This window comes from Doryrhamphus excisus, linkage group LG13 (assembly GCF_037039965.1).
Source record: "Doryrhamphus excisus strain RoL-2023G ecotype Guam linkage group LG13, RoL_Dexc_Guam_v1.1, whole genome shotgun sequence".
Classification (NCBI taxonomy): domain Eukaryota; kingdom Metazoa; phylum Chordata; class Actinopteri; order Syngnathiformes; family Syngnathidae; genus Doryrhamphus; species Doryrhamphus excisus.
Window position 1 is genome coordinate 20,697,337 of NC_136369.1, and position 19,913 is coordinate 20,717,249.

General features: G+C 50.5%; 3 protein-coding genes across 5 annotated transcripts; 1 reads left to right on the forward strand and 2 right to left on the reverse strand.

The window, feature by feature from the left end:
- The first annotated feature begins 1,248 nt into the window (after window positions 1–1,248).
- Window positions 1,249–13,592, forward strand: LOC131139383 (transient receptor potential cation channel subfamily M member 1-like). Of its 2 annotated transcripts, none has more exons than XM_058088973.2 (28): window positions 1,249–1,474; window positions 2,600–2,676; window positions 2,749–2,947; window positions 3,013–3,226; window positions 3,294–3,418; window positions 3,480–3,651; window positions 3,843–4,017; window positions 4,087–4,210; window positions 4,417–4,489; window positions 4,551–4,651; window positions 4,728–4,895; window positions 5,004–5,138; window positions 5,707–5,757; window positions 5,839–5,979; window positions 6,080–6,109; window positions 6,178–6,470; window positions 6,552–6,780; window positions 6,845–6,973; window positions 7,045–7,185; window positions 7,260–7,388; window positions 7,464–7,715; window positions 7,785–7,977; window positions 8,694–8,714; window positions 8,796–8,940; window positions 9,922–10,124; window positions 10,200–10,332; window positions 10,407–10,741; window positions 10,839–13,592. In XM_058088973.2, the coding sequence occupies exons 1-28, from the start codon at window positions 1,388–1,390 to the stop codon at window positions 11,360–11,362; spliced, it is 4,599 nt and encodes a 1,532-aa protein (XP_057944956.2). In that variant the 5' UTR covers window positions 1,249–1,387; the 3' UTR covers window positions 11,363–13,592. The 2 variants fall into 2 exon arrangements, with proteins under 2 accessions (XP_057944956.2, XP_057944957.2); XM_058088974.2 differs by having other exon boundaries at window positions 1,251–1,474; window positions 7,785–7,959; window positions 10,839–13,591.
- Window positions 11,540–14,853, reverse strand: LOC131139386 (tubulin polymerization-promoting protein family member 3). Of its 2 annotated transcripts, none has more exons than XM_078795716.1 (4): window positions 14,196–14,853; window positions 12,639–12,836; window positions 12,409–12,562; window positions 11,540–12,343 (listed from the first exon to the last, which is right to left on the reverse strand). In XM_078795716.1, the coding sequence occupies exons 2-4, from the start codon at window positions 12,824–12,826 to the stop codon at window positions 12,149–12,151; spliced, it is 537 nt and encodes a 178-aa protein (XP_078651842.1). In that variant the 5' UTR covers window positions 12,827–12,836; window positions 14,196–14,853; the 3' UTR covers window positions 11,540–12,148. The 2 variants fall into 2 exon arrangements, with proteins under 2 accessions (XP_078651842.1, XP_057944961.1); XM_058088978.2 differs by lacking the exon at window positions 14,196–14,853 and adding an exon at window positions 13,480–13,670.
- Window positions 14,854–14,903: 50 nt separating this feature from the next.
- Window positions 14,904–18,811, reverse strand: zdhhc1 (zDHHC palmitoyltransferase 1). Its single transcript, XM_058088976.2, has 11 exons — window positions 18,221–18,811; window positions 17,719–17,938; window positions 17,461–17,636; window positions 17,039–17,140; window positions 16,839–16,963; window positions 16,546–16,701; window positions 16,301–16,419; window positions 16,145–16,233; window positions 15,937–16,051; window positions 15,772–15,871; window positions 14,904–15,708 (listed from the first exon to the last, which is right to left on the reverse strand). Exons 2-11 carry the CDS (start codon window positions 17,935–17,937, stop codon window positions 15,323–15,325), a joined length of 1,587 nt encoding a protein of 528 aa, XP_057944959.2. The 5' UTR covers window position 17,938; window positions 18,221–18,811; the 3' UTR covers window positions 14,904–15,322.
- Window positions 18,812–19,913: the final 1,102 nt, after the last annotated feature.

The following is a 19,913-nucleotide window of genomic DNA, read 5'->3' on the forward strand; positions in this document are numbered from 1 at the left end:
ATAACATTCAACATAAATAGCCCGCATTCAAACAAATGCGTTAGCTTGATGCTAATTTACATTGAAAATCACATAGGAAAAGCGATTAGCACTAGCGGTTTTAGGTGATGATTTCAAACACTCCAAATAATCTAATTAAATTGATAACTCAGATGGAACAGCGGATCTAAGAGTCAGCATAAAACACATGAAAACACTTGCTAAGGCTCATCAGGCTCACCAAGAGGCAGGACGCCACATTCAGCAGCTTAATGGCAGGAGACTACACTGCTAACAAGATGGTGGTCTTGAATGACAGCGGCTTTCACAGAGCACAACAGAGCATTGTCGCCACCTGTAGGTCTGCTAATAGATGACACCCCAAGTGGTGCATTTTTCTTACATCTTACTTTGCCCTTCCTCCCCACCCCCACGTGAAACCAATCAATAAGTTCAAGGCCAGGCAAAGGAATTGAACCGTGTCCCTCTCGGTGTCCCGTGGGATTCGCTCCTCGTACAACCGGAGCAGGAGCCTGGCTCACATTGCCAGCAGTTCACAATTTGCGCCATTGGTGTAATTCCCATGTTCGCCAGCGGGGAGCACCAATGAGGCTGATTAATGTAGCAATGTTACAAAACTATTTTAGCCATGAAAAATCTGGCATTAATAAAAACATATTAAGACCTGCGGCCCACTGAAAACGTCAAGAGATGGGACTATTTTTGGTGTTTTTAGTAGCTAGCTGAATATTGTAGCAATGTTACAAAAATCTGGCATTAAAAAATAAAAACATTAAGAACTGCAGCCCACTGAAAACATCAAGAGATGGACTTTTTGGTGTTTTTAGCAGCTAGCTGATATGTTACAAAACTATTTTAGCCATGAAAAATTTGGCATTAAAAAATACGGCCCACTGAAAACGTCAAGTTATGGACTTTTTTAGGAGCTAGTATGAATGCATGACAGCCTTCATTACAATCATTAGCCTAGTCTTTGAATATGTGTGTCATCATGTATGACATCATAGCATTGTTCTTTGCTAGCGAGGAAGCAGGAAATTAAATGTTTTAGGATTTTGGCACTAAATTTAAGTTAAATGTTGTAAATGTTGATCCAACGACATTAGGAAAAATAAATGTTCTTGTCCATCGTGGTGGGAATCACATGGACGTTGTGCCGCTTGGCCTTTTGGGGGCAGAGTCGCCCTAAAGTAGATTTGCCGCCAATCACCATTTATTAAATCTCCCTCCATGAAACCTCGGCCGTGTCCACTAATCCTGATTACAAAGACAAGTGCACTGCAGAGTCCCGTCCCAGTCCGAGATGGCCGGATGCCACGCGGGGCGCAAGTTTGAGTGAGCAGAAGGGACATCAAGCGGAAGGATGAAGGGATGACGGACAGCTGAGATGATGGACAACAGAGGGAGGAGAGGAACTAACGGCTCGTTCAAGCGCTCGTCCCTCAAACGCAGCGCCTCGTCTGGATCTCAGAGGGTGAGTCACTTTTTAAGGATTGATTTTTGTCTTTGAGCCTTTGGTGCTATTAGTTGCAGAATGTTTACGTCGGGGGGGGGGCTAGAACAAAACATCAAGATCTTAGCTTGGTGTCTTGTCCATTCATGTTTTTTACAACCAACAAAAATGAGCTGAGGTCCAGAAATGATCCCCTGGGCCGCACTTTGATTACATCACCAGAATAACAGCTTCAGTTATTCGAACAGTTATACATTCCCTGAACGTATCGTAGTCGATTGCGATTGCGTCTTCATGAATGCACAATGTAAACGTTTACCTCACCTTGAGGACGCCACTTCCTGTCATGTTAGCACTCGCAGACACAGGTAGGCTGCATTGCACGAGCGAGTCAGTGACGTCAACATTACGTTTATGCCAGGTACACGTTGGTTGAAAGGAACGTAAGCTAAGGCTTACTCACTGTTAGGAATGGAATAGGAATGGAATATTTTCCCCACATGACACGCGACCACGAGGCCAATTGAGCCATCTCCATCTGATATGCCAACATTGTAACATCCTAACAATGAAATCAGTATTATATGAATAACTGATTTAATTGGTGATTATTAATTCCACATATGATCATCATATCACAGAACAGCACATTGACAGCTAATTTAACGGGAGTCAAATTCCAGAAGTTGAGGATGATGACAGGTGGATGTCGTGATGAAGACAACGTAAACGAGGCCCAAGTGACATGCACATTAATCCCCCATCACGCAGAGTGGAATGTGACTAAGCACAATGAAACATTATCAGTGATTTAAAACCTGAGCGGGGATTATTTTTTTATGATTATTGTGTAAGAGGATTGTAACCATCAAGAAATGAAAGCTTCTCTCTTCCGCTAATTAGTCAGATTCATAAACACACACGTGTTGCAGCAGCAGGACAATTCAAGATCTTTCATTCCTCATTCAAGATGGTCAATTTTACTGTTTGGACCTTGTTGCCATGGCAACATACAATGTTCAGCGTATATATACTGCATAGAGTACTGCTGTGTATAGCTCTATGACCCCTCCCCCCCGCCCATATAAGGTCAACAAGGGTGATAAAGTACTCATATGTGTTTTGCATGTAAACCACATGTTTCAGCTTCAGAGAGCCTGGATCGAGAAAACCTTCCAGAAGAGAGAATGCATCCAGATCATTCCAGGGAAAGATGCCAGCAGGTGAGAAACTCTTCATCCTTCTTCGGAAATCTATGGACACTGGTCATGTGACACTGGCGCCGCCTCCTGCAGGTGCAGCTGTGGTCAAGTGGTGGCGCAGCACACGGCGGTTCCAGCCGGGGGCCGGGAGGACGAGGAGGCGGCCCCGCTGGTTGTGCTGGAGATCCAGGCCACCGAGCGCTGGACCACCCTCAAGCACACCCGGGCCACGCCTACTGATGCTTACGGCGTCCTTGAGTTCCAAGAAGGAGGTCACGCCAACAAGGCCATGGTGCACACATTGAACAATACGATAAGCCCCGCCCCCCACTGACCACGCCCCTCTGTGCCCTGCAGTACATCCGCGTGTCGTACGACTCCAAGGCGGACTCCTTGCTGCACCTGATGGTGAAGGAATGGCAGCTGGAGCTTCCCACGCTGCTCATCTCGGTCCACGGGGGCCTCCAGAACTTTGAGCTGCCCCCCAAACTGCGGCAGGTGTTTGGGCGGGGCCTCATTAAAGCCGCCGTCACCACAGGAGCGTGGATCTTCACGGGCGGCGTCAGTACCGGTACTTGAACATTCCCATGGCTGCTCGGAGGCAGGGGGCTTCTGACTGCAGATCCTTTGTCTTCCAGGCGTGGTCCGCCATGTTGGGGACGCTCTGAAAGACCACTCGTCCAAGTCTCGTGGCAAAGTGTGCGCCATTGGCATTGCTCCGTGGGGCATCATCGAGAACAAGGAGGACCTCATCGGGAGAGATGTAAGATGAAGATGTATCTGACATATGTAAGACACGTAACTGTTTGCCCCGCCCACTTCAGGTGTCCCGGCCCTATCAGACCATGGCCAATCCCCTCAGCAAGCTGTCGGTTCTAAACAGTAGCCACTCCCACTTCATCCTGGCCGACAACGGCACCAGCGGCAAGTATGGCGCTGAGGTCCGACTGCGCCGACAGCTGGAGAAACACATCTCCTTGCAGAAGATCAACACGCGTGAGTCATGTGACCAGAAGCCCATAGCCATCATGTGACCGCCGGGCTTCCCTTTGTCATCCTACGCCTAGAGCCACGTGCCAGGCGGGGATGGCAAAGGGGGGGCTCAGCCGTCACGCCCACTGCAGAAGAAGGAAGCTGGCACGGCAGGGCATGGTGGGCGTCACTCAGGCGGGGGCTCTGTGCCGCAGGTCTGGGTCAGGGGGTCCCCGTGGTGTGTCTGATCCTGGAGGGCGGTCCCAACGTGATCTCCATCGTGTTGGAGAGCCTGAAGGAGGAGCCCCCCGTCCCCGTGGTGGTGTGTGACGGCAGCGGCCGGGCCTCCGACATCATTTCCTTCGCCCACAGATACTGCGAAGCGGACGGGTGAGTGGCGGAACTTCTGATGGTTCTCGCCATGACGGGGAGCCACTTACTGATGTCACGTGACCGCAGCTTGGTGAGCGAGGGCGTGAAGGAGCAGCTGCTGGTGACCATCCAGAAGACCTTCAACTACGGACGCAGTCAAGCCCAGCAGATCTTTCTCATGGTCATGGAGTGCATGAAGAAAAAAGCTCTGGTAGGACGTCATCAGTTTTCATAAATCCTGCTGTCCACTTTGTCGCCATCTGCGTCCGTCAACCCCTCCCTCGGTACGGTATGACCTTCAACCTGCTCCTAATGGACTCTAATCCCACAATGCACTGCAAAATATAAGACGCTCCTCCATTTAACTTCACGGGCACGTACACGTCGTCACGGTGATGCCGTCATGTCATGTTGCAGATTACAGTGTTCCGGATGGGTTCTGAAGGCCAGCAGGACATCGAGATGTCCATCCTGACGGCGCTGCTCAAAGGTGACATAAAAAAAGATCTTCTTTGTTAGCTTAGCCGCCCTCCACTGACATGTGACTGCAGGTACAAACGCGTCGGCGTGTGACCAGCTGAGTTTGGCGCTGGCGTGGAATCGAGTGGACATCGCTCGTAATCAGATCTTTGTGTATGGACATCACTGGCCGGTGAGTTCAGACACGACATTCCGACACCATTCTGATCACGGTTATTATTAAATGTGTCTTCCGTGTTTGTGCTCAGCCGGTGAAGCTTAGCGAGCATCCCAAAAGTCCGGCAGCGGTCCAGCGGGCGGCGGCGGCACCCGCAGCCGCTAAAGGAAAAGCCCGCGGAAAGAAAGGAAAAGGAGGCAAAAGCAAACCAGAACCACCAGAAGAGACGGATCCCAGGAAACTGGAGCTGCTCAGCTGGGTAGAAGAAAAACTTAATCCATAATTGACTTTTAAAGCAATTAACTCGCTCACCTACCTTGTGTCAACATCACCTGCTGAAACCTTGTTGTCGGCCATGTTGGCGCAGGTCAACTCGTTGGAGCAGGCCATGATGGACGCGCTGGTCTTAGACAGAGTGGACTTTGTGAAACTTCTCATTGAGAACGGCGTCAACATCCATCACTTCCTCACCATCCCTCGTCTGGAGGAGCTCTACAACACGGTGAGCGCACCCGCGCCTCGCGGTGGTGGTGGTGGTGGTCCTGTGTTTGGGCGGCTCTTGCTGTGTGTTAGCCTAGCTTAGCTGCATATTAGCGTATACTTGTATATTTGTAAATGATATGTTTATATTTGTGTCCCGAAATAGACCATCTGTGCTTTATGTGAACTTTATTGAGATTACAGCAGCATTAAAATATTAAACCCTTACAGTGTATAACAGAAGATGTCATATGCATATTTAATACCGCATTTTACTGCCACAACAAGACAAAAGCTTTCAGCTCTGATGTCCATCGTCTCGTTGCAACAAGCAGCTTAACATCCATCATCTCAAAAAGCTGACATGTGACTGACAGGCGGGTCTCGAAGCCCCGCCCTCACTCATGGCCGTCTTGGCTACACAAGCCAGCGAAGGGACCAACTCCAGTGGTTGAAGCAAATACATATTGCGATTGCTGTGCACCCCCAGGAACTGGGTACAGAGTGTCACGGTCCCATCAAGGTGGTCCGCCTCCTTTCTTCTTCACTTACCTAATGCCTTACTTCCTGTTTGTCTTTGCGTCCTGCAGAAGCTCGGCCCCCCCAATACCCTGCACTTTGTGGTCCGAGATGTGAAAAAGGTGAGTTGCCAGGACTTGACTACCAGCCGAAGGTATGGAAAGATCGGCTTAGCAACCTTGCTTGCATGACTTGTTCTCCAGGGGAACCTCCCTCCAGACTACCAGATCACCTTGATCGACATCGGCCTGGTGCTGGAGTTCTTGATGGGCGGAGCTTATCGCTGCAATTACACAAGGAAGAGCTTCAGGACGCTGTACAACAACTTGTACGGCCTGAAGAGGGTGAGCACGACCCTGAAGAACATTGGTCAAGCACCAGACCAGACTCATCAGAACGAAGTGTTGGATGAAGGAACTACTCATGAGATGTTTTCCCTTTCAGCCCAAAGCGCTGAAGCTGCTGGGAATGGAGGTAAGTGTTCTTCCAAAGACTTTGGGAAAGGAAAAGGAGAATAAAGTCCTGGCTGTGGTGGACTTCAGGATGACGAGCCCCGTCCCAAAGGCAAAGGCAAGAAGAACAAGAAGAAGGAGGAGGAGGTAGACATCGACGTGGATGACCCCGAGGTCAGCCGTTTCCATTACCCCTTCCACGAGCTGATGGTGTGGGCGGTGCTGATGAAGCGCCAGAAGATGGCGCTGTTCCTCTGGCAGCGGGGGGAGGAGGCCATGGCCAAAGCTCTGGTGGCCTGCAAGCTCTACAAGGCTATGGCCCACGAGTCATCCCAGAGCGAGCTGGTGGACGACATCTACCAGGACTTGGAGAACAACTCCAAGTGAGACCGCTCTCTTTGGACGAAGACGGAAGGCAGACGCCGCCACGAGTCGCCACACGTGATCTTGTTTTGCGTTTGCAGAGAGTTCGGGCAGCTGGCCTACGAGCTGCTGGACCAGTCGTACAAACGCGACGAGCAGGTGGCCATGAAGCTGCTGACCTACGAACTGAAGAACTGGAGCAACTCCACCTGTCTGAAGCTGGCAGTGGCCGCCAAACACCGAGACTTCATCGCCCACACCTGCAGCCAGATGTTGCTCACCGACATGTGGATGGGATGCTTGAGGATGGGCAAGAGCAACAGCCTCAAGGTCACCTTCACAGGCGGTCCCTTCACCTTCGAGGTTCTCCTTAAACCTTTCCGTCTTTGTGCAGGTGATTTTAGGAATCATTTTCCCTCCTGCAATCCTCCTCCTGGAGTTCCGTATCGGAGATGAAACCTCGTATCACTCCAAGGAGAATGACGTCAGCAAAAGCAAGGACGACGACAACAAGTCCAGCAAAGTAGGACAAGAAGCTCCACGGCGTCCTTACATCTTTTGTCTCCGCTTTGAGTGACCGTGACTCTGTACCAGGACGCCGTCTCAACCGTGGACACCATGTCCAAGAAAGGGGATGAGGAAGAGAACCACAAGAAAGGCGGGAAGAGGGTCCCCATTGGGAGGAAGATTTATGAGTTCTACAACGCCCCCTTCACCAAGTTCTGGTTCAACACGGCAAGTCCATTTTGTATCTCAGAAGAACGTTTACTTCTAGTACCCATGTGACGTGTCAGTCATGTGACCCTCAGATCTCCTACCTGGTCTACCTCATGTTATACAACTACATCATCCTGGTCAAGATGGAGCGATGGCCGTCCCTTCAGGAGTGGATCGTCATCTCGTACATCATCACACTGGGACTCGAGAAAGTCCGACAGGTAAAGCGGTTCTGGTTCGGAAAAAAACGAGATTCAGAACCAGACCGACGAGTCGTCAGCGTCTTCTGTCCTCAGATCCTGATGTCAGAGCCAGGGAAGTTGAAGCAGAAGATTAACGTGTGGTTGGAGGACTACTGGAACATCACAGACCTGGTGGCCATCTGGGTCTTCCTGCTCGGGCTCCTGCTGAGGCTGCAGAACGAGCCCTACATGGGCTACGGCCGCGTCATCTACTGCGTCGACATCATCTTCTGGTACATCCGCGTCCTCGACATCTTTGGCGTCAACAAGTACCTGGGACCATACGTCATGATGATCGGGAAGATGGTAGGACCAGGCACTTCACCTTTGACCTTCTTGGAGCAAACATCCCGACATTAAAGCTGCGGTCTGCAGATGATCGACATGCTGTACTTTGTGGTCATCATGCTGGTGGTCCTGATGAGCTTCGGCGTGGCCCGGCAGGCCATCCTGCATCCGGACGAGGAGCCCACGTGGCGCCTGGCTCGGAACATCTTCTACATGCCGTACTGGATGATCTACGGCGAGGTGTTTGCGGACTCCATAGACCGTAAGACTAGAGTTCATAGTAAGACTTCCGGTCAGTCCAACGGTGTTCTGGACTGGGTGCACTTTCATTTCTAAAGACATGGAATTCTTGGAATGATTACTTGGAATTACTGAAAACACACACACACACTGACACACTTAGAGGTCTCAATTCGGACTCCATAATTCACTTATTCAAGTCTAGCGCTGCACGGCGATCGAGTGGTTAGCGCACAGACCTCACAGTTAGGAGACCAGGGTTCAATTCCACCCTCGGCCATCTCTGTGTGGAGTTTGCATGTTCTCCCCGTGCATGCTAGGCTTTTCTCCCGGTACTCCGGTTTCCTCCCACATTCCAAAAACATGCTAGGTTAATTGGCCACTCCAAATTGTCCATAGGTATGAATGTGAGTGTGAATGGTTGTTTGTCTATATGTGCCCTGGGATTGGCTGGCCACCAGTCCAGGGTGTACCCCGCCTCTCGCCCAAAGACAGCTGGGATAGGCTCCAGCACCCCGTGACCCTCGTGAGGAAAAGCGGCAGAAAATGAATGAATGAATGAATGAATAATGGTATTCGATTTGAGAGACTTGTTATTATAATTGTTATTATTGTTGACTTGACACTCCAAGGCAACACATAACAAGTCAACACAAGTCAACACCCACAAAGACTCACAACTTGTATTGAGTTGCTTTTGTGTGTCTGCTTCTTCACCTCTGACTGACTCCATTTTTGTCCTTGTGTTGCCATCAGTTTACGCCATGGAGATCAACCGTAAGCATCGTGACAGTAGCAAGACCAGGCCCTGGCGTTTAGCAGCATTCTACTGACGACCTCATGATGTTTATGTTTCAGCTCCATGTGGAGATAACATGTATGATGAAGACGGCAAGAAGCTTCCTCCCTGCATACCAGGAGCCTGGCTGACTCCCGCCATCATGGCCTGCTACCTTCTGGTGGCTAACATCCTGCTGGTCAACCTGCTCATCGCCGTCTTCAAGTAGGTCACTTGTTGCTCAGCGTTTGTCCAAACGCCCGGATGTCCTCCCTTGGTTTGTCCCAAATGTCCTCAGTCTCTTCAAATGTCCTCTTCGGAAATGTCCTCAGTGTGTCCAATTCCCTCGCAGCTTGTCCTAATGTCCAGTTTATTCAAATGTCCTTGGTTTGTCCCAATGTCCAAATTATTCAAATGTCCTCATCGTAAATGTCCTCAGTGTGTCCAATGCCCTCATAGCTTGTCCAAATATCCAGTTTATTCAAATGTCCTTGGTTTGTCCCAATGTCCTCAGTTTGTCCCAATGTCCAGTTTATTCAAATGTCCTCAGTTTCTCCAAATGTCCTCACCATAAATGTCCTCAGTGAGTCCAATGCCCTCATAGCTTGTCCAAATGTCCTTCAAATGTCCTTGGTTTGTCCAAATGTCCTCAGTTTATTCAAATGCCCTTGGTTTGTCTCAATGTCCTCAGTCTCTTCAAATGTCCTCATCGGAAATGTCCTCAGTGTGTCCAATGCCCTGAGCTTGTCCAAATGTCCACACAGTTTATTCAAATGTCCTCCCCACTTGCTCAAATATCCTTATGTGCAATTGTCCTCATAACATGCTGAAATAGTCCAAATGCAGTCTTTGCACATTGTCCAAACGTCCCCCACAGCTTGTCCTAATGTCCCCGGTGTATCCACATACAATCGGTTTGTCCCATGAACTCAAACAACCAGTTAGTCCAAATGCCCTGAGTTTGTCCAAATGTCCCCCACAGGTTGTTCACCCCAAACTCCCTGTTTCTTCAAATGTCCTGAGTTTGTTGAAACATCCTTACTTCATCTGAATGTCCTCCCAGCTTGTCTAAACGTCCTCCCAGTTTGTTTTCCATAGCGATTCTACAGGAAGTGCTTCCAGTTAGTGAAAGGTTGACGGACACTGAGATCCGTGTGTGTGTGCGTGTGTGTGTGTGTGTGTGTGTGTGTGTGCGGGCATCCACAGCAACACGTTCTTCGAGGTGAAGTCCATCTCAAACCAGGTGTGGAAGTTCCAGCGTTACCAGCTGATCATGACCTTCCATGACCGGCCCATCCTGCCGCCGCCCCTCATCGTCTTCCCGCACATCTTCATCGTCCTCAAGAGGCTGTGTTGCCGCTGCCGCCGGCGGCAGGACGGCGACCGCGACGACCGCCAGAGACGCCTGCGTAAGACTCGCCGTCACGCATCGCTGCATGTCTTGACAGCGATGTGAACACGGACGTCGGCGTGCGTGTTTGCAGAGCTGCTGCTGAACGCGGACGAACTGAAGAGTCTTCACGAGTTCGAGGAGCAGTGCGTGGACGAATACTTCCGAGAGAAGGACGACGAGAAGCAGTCGTCCAACAACGAGAGGATCAAGGTCACCTCTGAGAGGTGAGCCCATCCTGCACTGGTCGTCCTCCTCCCACAAACGTGTAAAATGGCATCCATGTTGTTTGGCCATCCAGGGTGGAGAACATGTTCATGCGTCTGGAGGAAGTGAACGAGCGGGAACACTCCATGAAAGCGTCTCTTCAGACGGTGGACCTGCGTCTGGCCCAGCTGGAGGAGTTTTCAGGTCGCATGATGAACGCCCTGGAGAAGCTGGCTGGCGTGGACCGAGCCGAGCTGGCTCACTCGCGCTCCAGAGGCTCGTCCGTATGCGACGGCGCCGCTCTGCTGCGACGCGGCAGCATCAACAGCGCCGACGGCTGCAGCCTCTACCGCTACCAGCTGGAGCCCGACCCGGATAGGACCTCCCTTGGGGGGAGTCCGGAGAGGCAGGAAGGGAAAGCGGACGCAGGTAGGATGTGTCACACGATACTCCAAGCTGTCGATAGTGCATGGTCACCATGGAAACAACCATGGTGGCGTGTTAGCTTTTCACTTCCTGTGTCCAGGTGACGCCCATGTGACCGCCAAGGAGGTGGGCTCCACCCTTGAGATCCACCAAGTGAGGGACAGAAGTCAGTCTCTGTCCAACGTGGGCATCCTCATCTCTCCCTGTGAGCAGGACCACAGATCACCTGAAACTGTCGCCATGGAAACGGCGGGAGGACACACAGAGAAAACAAGACTGGAGGCCGTGGTCTCCTACCCGCTGGAAAAGTCAAAGGTCACACAGTGTTTGCCGTCACCCGTGTCCAACAAGAGATCCGAAAGCAGCGTGTTGTGCAACCCCGCCCTCCAACATGCGGCGCTACAAAGTAACCACGACAACAGAGAGGGGGAGGAGCCCGTGGAGGACAACGAGGACAGAACCTACCCGACTCTGCGCTCCAAGAGCCTCTACGTAAACCCGAAGAGCAGGCCCCAGAAAGCGGACGCGCCACGCTCGGCTGCTAGTGTCGCCGATTTGGTGTCTGCCTTCGGGGGCGGCGGCGGGGGCGGCGGCGGGGGGGGCGGCGGCGCACACTCGAGCTAGCCTGTCAAAAATATATATTTGAATATTAAAAATCTTTGGTCTTCCTGCTCAGTTTGAAGTGGAACCCGCTTGTGTCAGCAAGCAAGTCAGCATTGAGACGTGTGCGTTCATACGCACGTCATCAAGACTATGAAATCTAATCATCAAAATAAGATCCGCAAATGGAGCAGGATGTCAACAAACTGCCGTATAGCTTGAAAAAATCCTTTATTACTATCCTTAACCAAAGCCACACATCAGCCAGTCCAGTCCTTTTTTATAATCATGTAACTTAAATGTCATCTGGCTGGTTCATCACCTGACCGGTAAAGAGAGCAGCTACTTTAGAACCTTTAGAACCTTTAGAACCTTGGCCAGTCAAGAGGCTGCACCAATGTAAATATGCTGACGAAGCAATAAACTACCTCGTTAACAAATGCTATTGTGTTCATTCATTCAGATGGTTAAGGTTTTACAAAGTTTTATTTTCTAAAGAGGAAGTCACTTATGAAACGGTGTTGTTGCCATGGCACCCAGAGAGCGAACATTGACGGATGAGCCATTAGAAGGAGAAATACATTTCCACGTTAGCAAGAGTGAGATGTCGCACATGCGGGCACACACACACACACACACAACAGGAAGAACAGTGGTGCAGTTTCCTGACGCTTTCAAAGTCAAATGTGCACGCAACCTCTGACAGGAAGTTGCTACCTCAAGGTCATGTCTCACACACACACACACACACACACACACACCCGATCCTGACCTGAGTGTTTCAACTTCCTGCCAACAGAGGGCGTCATCTTACTTGAAGTCCTTCATCTTGGTGTCATAGGTTCCAGCGTCCTTGTAGGCGGCAACGTAGCCCGTGTTGGTCACAATATCCTCGCGGCCTTCACGGCCTTTGCCCTTGCCGCTCTGGTCGAAGCGCTCCTTGTGCGTGCCCGTGTAACGCGACGTGTCGGTCAGCCGGTCCACCCCGCCCGCCTTAGAGGTTTTCTGATGGGCACGTGTGGCAAAGTTAGGAGATGCCATCGAGGTATCTCGTAAACGCTTGTTCTCACCGTAACGCTCAAGTTGCTGGGCGCTCCCGATGCCACCAGTCGGAAGATGGACTGCAGGGCCTCTTCGTGACTTTTACCTTTGAACCTCTGCGACGCCAGCTCCTCCAGAGCGAGCTGGAACTCCTCAAAGGTGATGATGCGAGACGACTTCTGCCTTGAAACGCAAACACGTGACCCGTGAGACGCGGTGCGGCGTTGTGGCAGCGACAGCTGTGCCGTGGAGAACTCACTTGACTTTGGAGAAAACGATGTCCACGTCAGTGCCTGTCACGTTCTTGCCGTCAATAATCTTGCAGTCTTTGCAGAGCTTGGCCCAGTTCTTCCCATTCAGCTCATTCCCGGTGGCCTTGGTGTCTCCGTGGATGGCGAACTGCCTGAAAACCGCCAGCAGGTCCACGTGATCTATGCTGTCCGCCATGATGGAATATCTACAGGGGAAACAAAGATTTCAAACTTGTTTTTCACCAATAGCTTCCATATCTATACCCGTATAATGATACAAATTACTAAATTACTAAATACTACATTTCTGCCACTGACTCAAAAATAAGTAATAATTAAGTAATAAATAAATAAGTTATATGATCAAAATTACTAGTTGAAACCTAGAATTATGATGGGAAAAGTCAAAAAATTGTGTGATAAAATGTTGATTATGGTAAAAGGTCCAAATTATCATAATAAGTCATAAAAATTTGAATTTATGACATAGCCTCATAATTGTTTTCTCATCTCGTAATTTCGACTTTTTTTATCTCATAATTATGACTTTCTTATCTCATAATTTCCACTTTTTAAATCTCATTAGTATTACCATTGGAATATTTTTCTTTCAGTGTCGGAAACTCCATTTGTCACTCGGAAAGCCGAAGAAAGCCGAAGAAATCCGAAATCCACATTCAAGACCGCTGCTGCTCAGCGTTATAAATTGTATAATTAAGACTTTTATAATGCCCTCACATATTCTTCCCAACTATTGTAACCATGTGCAGGCATCTTTCTAATAAATACTGTACAACAAAAAGAAAGGTTAGGCATATTTTTGACCGTTTTGAGCTTCATGTAGCTTACCTCTCAGTAGCGTGCTAAATTCCGCCGAAGGGTCGCGTTAAATGTAGCGCTTAGGTGGCCACAAGCACCATAAAAATGACTTTTAAATACACGCATTGACGCCTTTGTTTACTTTGGTCACGGAGGTGACAACGACGCTTTAACTGTGACGTAACGTTTATTTCGCCCAGAACGAAAGGCGACGCAGTAATTGTCAGACCATTGTTGGCCATTGACGTCCATTGTTGTAGTCCATGGTTGTAATACGCACTTAGTAATGACTACATTGTGATGGTGACGTCACGCCGCACGTGGTATTTGTTTTTTGTAATAGACTGTTAGCAATGACTGAACATTCGACCACTACTCGGTGTTACGACACACCACACGTTGTATTTGATGCAGTCAAGTCACTGTGTTTAGTGTTTTTTGTCATATGAAGTTAGTCATAAGTAATACCACACTTTAACCACTTTATTTAACCACCTAGCAACTTTTTCATGCTATCTGTCTCAGCATCTCATTGGCCACATTGGTCACACCGTCCACACCTGTGTGACAAATAACGTGCTTGTTTTATTGGTCAGTTCCATGTTAGATGAGGTGAGCATCAGCATCCATGTTAGTAGGAATTTAGTAGGAATGTTAATTGTGAGTTTGCACTCACACACGGCGATTGCAAACTGATTTGAATTAAATTCACACACTCTGTCACTCAACTCTCTGCGGCGTCTTACCTGGAGGCCTTGTCCGTCTCTTCTTCTGCTGCCTCTGCTGCTTGCACTCGCTCAAATGAGCTGAAGGTTTGTTGTCGTCTGTTTATCCCGTTGTCACGGTGACATCCTGTCCAGCATCATACAGGCGGGGAGGGAGGATGCGGGCGGGAGACGTCGGGGTTGGCTCTCGCCGCCCCAGTCAAGAAGGCAAAGGTCGGGGGTCAACAAGGTTTTTTTTGTTTTCATGGTAAAAGAGAAGCATTTGAGACGATGACTCGGATGGTCAACGTGTCCACAACAAGGGCAGGACTGGTGTGACCTGCAAGGGCCAGACTTCCATCATCACAGCAACTGAACGGAGCCAGCAGACAGGAAGCAGGCGACAGTAGCGACGCCAGTGCTGGTGGTTCTGGTCTTTGTTGTTGTGAACGCTGCAGCTGCTCAGAGGAGTCATGATTGAACTGGACCACGGCCAGAACCGACACTGCATGTGTTTGTGTCATGCTTCACAAGGCCACTCCTTCGCAGTGACACTGTTTGGATGTTGTCATGACCCGTTGTTGGGGCAACCGGTCCTCCCATCATGGGAGGGACGACACACACACACACACACACGCGCACGCACACACACACACTAGACCAGATCACGTTGGAGCCGCTAAGTGAAACAACTGCATTGATGATGTCACATCCTGCTGGTGGCAACTAGTTTGAAGGTCATCAGCAAACATTTCCAAGTTGTAGAGATCCAAAGTCCAACTTTTTAGTCAACAAGGATAAAAGATGTCCTTTTATTTTGATTTGATGTGAGGACACGGACATTAACTCCTCCTTTGCTGCAGGTTAGCATACATACTTCATTTACATACGCTAAGATAACTAGCATTCATCCAAACGACTCAAGCAGGTCATCAGCGAGGGGGAGGTGACCTTTGCAATAAATAGTGATTCTCACGCTCGATGAGAAGTGAGTGGCGTGCACGTGGGGGGGGTGCATTTGCGTCATCGATGCGGCAAACAGTAAGAAACAGGAAGTGAGGTCAACTGTGTTGGCCTGGTTACCGTGGCAATCCAGCTGTCAGGACACGCCCTGCTCAAAAAGTGGTTGTGTGGGTGTGGCGAGGAAGGTGCCGCATGTCATTGCTGACTCAAGAAGGTCTGGTCACGCCGCTGGCCTGGCTCACGAACACCGAGGGGGACTGAGCAGACGGCGTCCTGAAGCTCAACTCTGCGGCGCTCTTATTGCAGCGGGACGGGGCAAGCTTCCTCTTAGTCCTGGGCAGAGGGGAGGGGGACAGGAGTGCGCCTCTGTCTCGGACACCTCCCGCAGAGGACGAAGAGCCCAGCTTGGCCAACGCCACGGGGATCTCCTCCAACGACTCAGCCGAGTCGGAGTTGTACTCGGCGGGTGGGGCGGCGGCCAGTATGATGGGCGCCGAGGCCGGGGCCAGGGGGGGCAGAGAGGCCCTCAAGGGGAATGCTGGGAAAGGAAGGCGTTGGCCGAAGGACACGGTGGACAGGCTGCGGGACTCAGCTGTAAAAAGCAAGATGGACGGCGGGTTAGGGGGAGGTCAGCAATACAGTGTTGCCAGCGTACCTGTGGGCGGAGCTGCGCCCGGGGGCGGAGCTGAAGCTGGACAGTGACCTTCTGTGGGTACGTCTGCAGGAACTTTATGGACCTTCCTCCTCTTCTTCTTCTGTGGGAACAATCATGTTGAACTGGGACAAGTGTGTGTGTGTGTGTGTGTGTGTCTGTATCCACCTGTGTGTGTCTGTGTTTGTGCTCTCCTGTGTTATGTTCTCCAGATAGAGTGGGCGGGGCCTCTAGTTCCAAAACAGGAGTGGACACACCTCTCACTCCACCAGTAGCCATGAACCTTGAGCACACACACACACACACACACAGACCCTTGATGATTTCCATACGACCAATGACAGCCAAGCAAGGAGGGGTGAAGAGGCGCTCTTACTCGTCCCCCCGTAGGGACACTGTGGTGGTTACTTCCTCCCGGCCCACATCAGTGTCGGTGTAGCCCAGCGTCCTTGAGTGGTCTGAATCCTGATTGGAAGGGGGGGGGGTAAGAATATGAACTCAGCTACAGGAAGGACACCACGTGACTTCTGACCTTCAAGTCGACTGAATGAGACGTCGTCTGCTTGACGTCTGCTGGCGTTGGCGTGTGTCTGCCGTCCTGACGGTGGCGCTGACGCACAATGTACTCGTACGTGCTCAGCCTGTTCCACACTGCACATAAAAACAAGGTTAGGGAATCATCAGTCAAGACGATGCGCACCAAGACACACGACATGAAGTGGAACAATCATCTCCACGTCTTTCTTCTTGTGCGTGCACACACAAACACACACTTACTGAGGTAGACGTGGAAGCAGAGCAGGTGGCAGAGCAGCACAGACGACAGCAAAGCGAGCGTGATGGTGATCGCTGCCAGCGAGGGAATGACAGCGGACGCCGCTCTCACGGGCGCCAGAGGCAGGAAGACGAACCACACGTTGGTCTCATTTTGCACTGCAGGAGAGGAGCGGATGTTGACAGCCAACACTCGACTGTGTCTTCTCCATCTGCGTCGCCATAGAGACCACTGGACGCAAACACAGCACCGACGGCGCTCTGCCTCCGTGGTCTCTTGTGAGGTCAGGTCTTACCCCAGAAGTGTTTGTCTGTGCGGAGTTTGGCCGGGTCCAGAAAGAATTCAATGAAGACGTAAAGAGAGACCACCAGAACCAGACACACGCCCAGCAGAGCCGAGACCACACTGTGTAGGAACAACCTGCACACACATAAACACACACATAAACAGTGTTCCATGTGTACAACGTGACACTGTGGACATGACAAAACCCACTTGTAGTTCCTGCTTCCCACACAGTTGTTGAGCCAGCGGCAGTGATGGTCGAAGTTGGCCACGCACTTGTTGCACGCACTGCAGTGCTTTGACTTTGGCCCTCTGAAAAAAACCCAAAACACGCACATTAGCACCTAACAAACATTAGCGGAACAAACTGCTCCTTTGCCTTTATGAAGTCACTGCAAGGGAAAGTGAAACACATGCAGTACCAACGGACAACTGAGGAGGCAGCTGTGAGCAGGACAGGTTCATGTTGAGCACAAGTTCAATTATTTAAGGCCTTTGGAGTTGTGACCCACTGACCTGCTTTGGAGCAGACACACTCAGCTGTAAAAAGAAGTGAAGTCAGCCTTCTTTTCGGCATGATCATTTCCACTGCAGCAACACTTAATAGTTCCTTAATGGGGGGTCACACTCACACGTCCACCTGGCACAGGTAGCAGTGGCAGTTCTCGATGACGTGGGCGTGTTTGGAGCGGTCAAAGGCGGGAACCGGACCTTTGCGGCTCTTGGCTCTGACGTTGCAGTCGGCCGGGTCGATGGACACGGCCATAACGTGCGCACACAAGTGGCAAACAAACATGATGCTGGTGCACTGACACGCGGCGGCTCAGGAAGCGTTCTACACCAGCGGACGCAAGCACAAGCACACACCTCATGTACGCTGATAAGGATACAATGTAGCCCGCCGGGGTCCAGTGGGCGGGCAGCAGCGGCACAAAGATGCCCAGGCCCATGATGGCGAAGAAGGCGTACAGCAGCCAAGCCAGCATCTGGAAGGGATGAGGCGGCCAGCTCCAGCCGTTGGTCCGAGAGCACAGACGCACGTCGGTTGGCTGCGGACCGTCCTCAGCCACGGGGGCCGTGCGGTTGGGGTTGGTGCTGCAGGCGTCCATCCTGCAGGGAATTGTGATACGGCTTGACTTTCAAGTCCACACAGAACCGCTGCCATCGTAGTGACAAAATAAACTTGTTCGGGCGACATGTTGTCTTGTTTAATGCAAACAATCAATGTCACTAAAAGCTACTGATACTTTTATAGATGATTCAGAAAACAAAAAAATCATCATAAAAAATAATTCAGCTTACCATTCTGACAAATCAACAAAGAACTGTCCCATTATTCATTTCATGAGCCACACTACTACTATTCCTATTAGTTACTACATATGACTTTACCTTTCAACATACGTGTGCGGGGCTCAGCTTGTCAATCAGCCGTCCGGTCTACAGCGTCTCATGCCGGGTTTGCAGGGTCCTGTCGGGCCCTACCGGGTCCGGGTCTATGGCTGAGCGGAAAGGCAACTCACGGGCTCCGGTCCGGAGAAGCAGCGGCCGGGACAAACCTTAGCTCACGTCCATCCCGGTAGCGGAACCAGCAAGCGGTTTACCGACAATGGGGACCGACCGAGCCCGCGAATAGCAGAGACGGTCATCGCATCCTGCTTAGCGTTAGCCCGGAGCCGCTAACGCGACGCTAGCAGGCTAACTAAAACCGCCAGCGGGCTTCGGTGAGGACTTCTGGCTGCTCGTTCAAAGTTCAGCGCTCGATGGCGACATTTTAACATTCAACTTCTTTCGAAATTTTGCTGGGATAAATTCATTAGCTCGTCGGTTAGCCGTTGGCCTGTTGTTAGTTTAGCTGTTGCTTACTACGACCACTACTAGGCTAGTTTGCTGTTTCCATGGTAACGCTACCACTCAGCTTTCTCCTATTGGCCAGCGGGTTTAGTCCCGCCCTGCTTCCAATAAGATTAGTGACAGACAGCTGTGATGATCCGGTCTGACCAGCAGGGGGAGGCAATGACTCAAAACAGTTTTAAATGGAACCATTCACATCAGTCATAAAGTCTTACTTTATCAAAGCATTAATTTAAGGCTTATTTGTCATTCTAAAGAGTCATAATAACTTTGGAACAAGTAATGTACCTCATGTACCTCAATGTCAATTGTACTTACTATTGTCTAATCAAGATGCTGATGGCTGTGTGGAAAAGTGGACTACAAAGTGGACTACAAAGTGTACAAATCTGCAGATGGTCATGTGACTAACAGAGCACGTCATATGACCTCCCGAATCTCGGTCAGGGTCAGGACTGCTCCTTTAAGAATTTCTAGAAAAACATCCCACACGAGGTCCGCTCCCTCCTGAGGCTCTGGAAGTGGAAGGAGGGGGGGGGGGGCGTGTTCTTTGAGGCAGATGGGGGGCCGCTATCGGTTAGTGGGGGTCGTCGTAAATTAAAGAAACATTTCTGTTCTCGAGGTCATCGCCAGGCGAGGTCCCGGAGAGATTTTAACTATGTTGCAGGGGGTGGTTGTGGGCGTGGGGGATGGGGGGGGGGCATCTGATACAGTTTGATTGAAGAGGATTTCCACACCCCCCCCCTAGTTCTGATGGAAACAGTCTGGATCTCCTCAAGAGCTGCTCTGCCAGGGAGACCGCCCCCACAGGTCCACAGTGCATTGTGGGTCATCTGCTGCTTCCATCACACAGGAAGGCTGACCCAACTGCAGCCGGACCGCACGGAGAACTCTGGAAGAGGCCAAGGAATGTTCACACGGAACCCAATCAATCAATTGCTCCCATTCTGTCAGAGGCGAATCCGACAGTCCCGTCAGTCGCGTCTCACGGCGTGCACGTGTTTCACATGTGACAGAGCTCAGAGGTCACGCCAGTCAAGACATGTTCATTCTCATCTTGGGTTGCCGCGGTGACCTTTGACCTTACGACACATGGCGTTTGACATGAGGAGGATTTAGTTTCCAAATGGCCAGACCAAAACACAAATGTATGGAAAGCGAAATCCATTCTACAAATCCATTCCATTGGAGTTGTAGAATGCAGAATAATTATAAACGACAAACTTTGTAT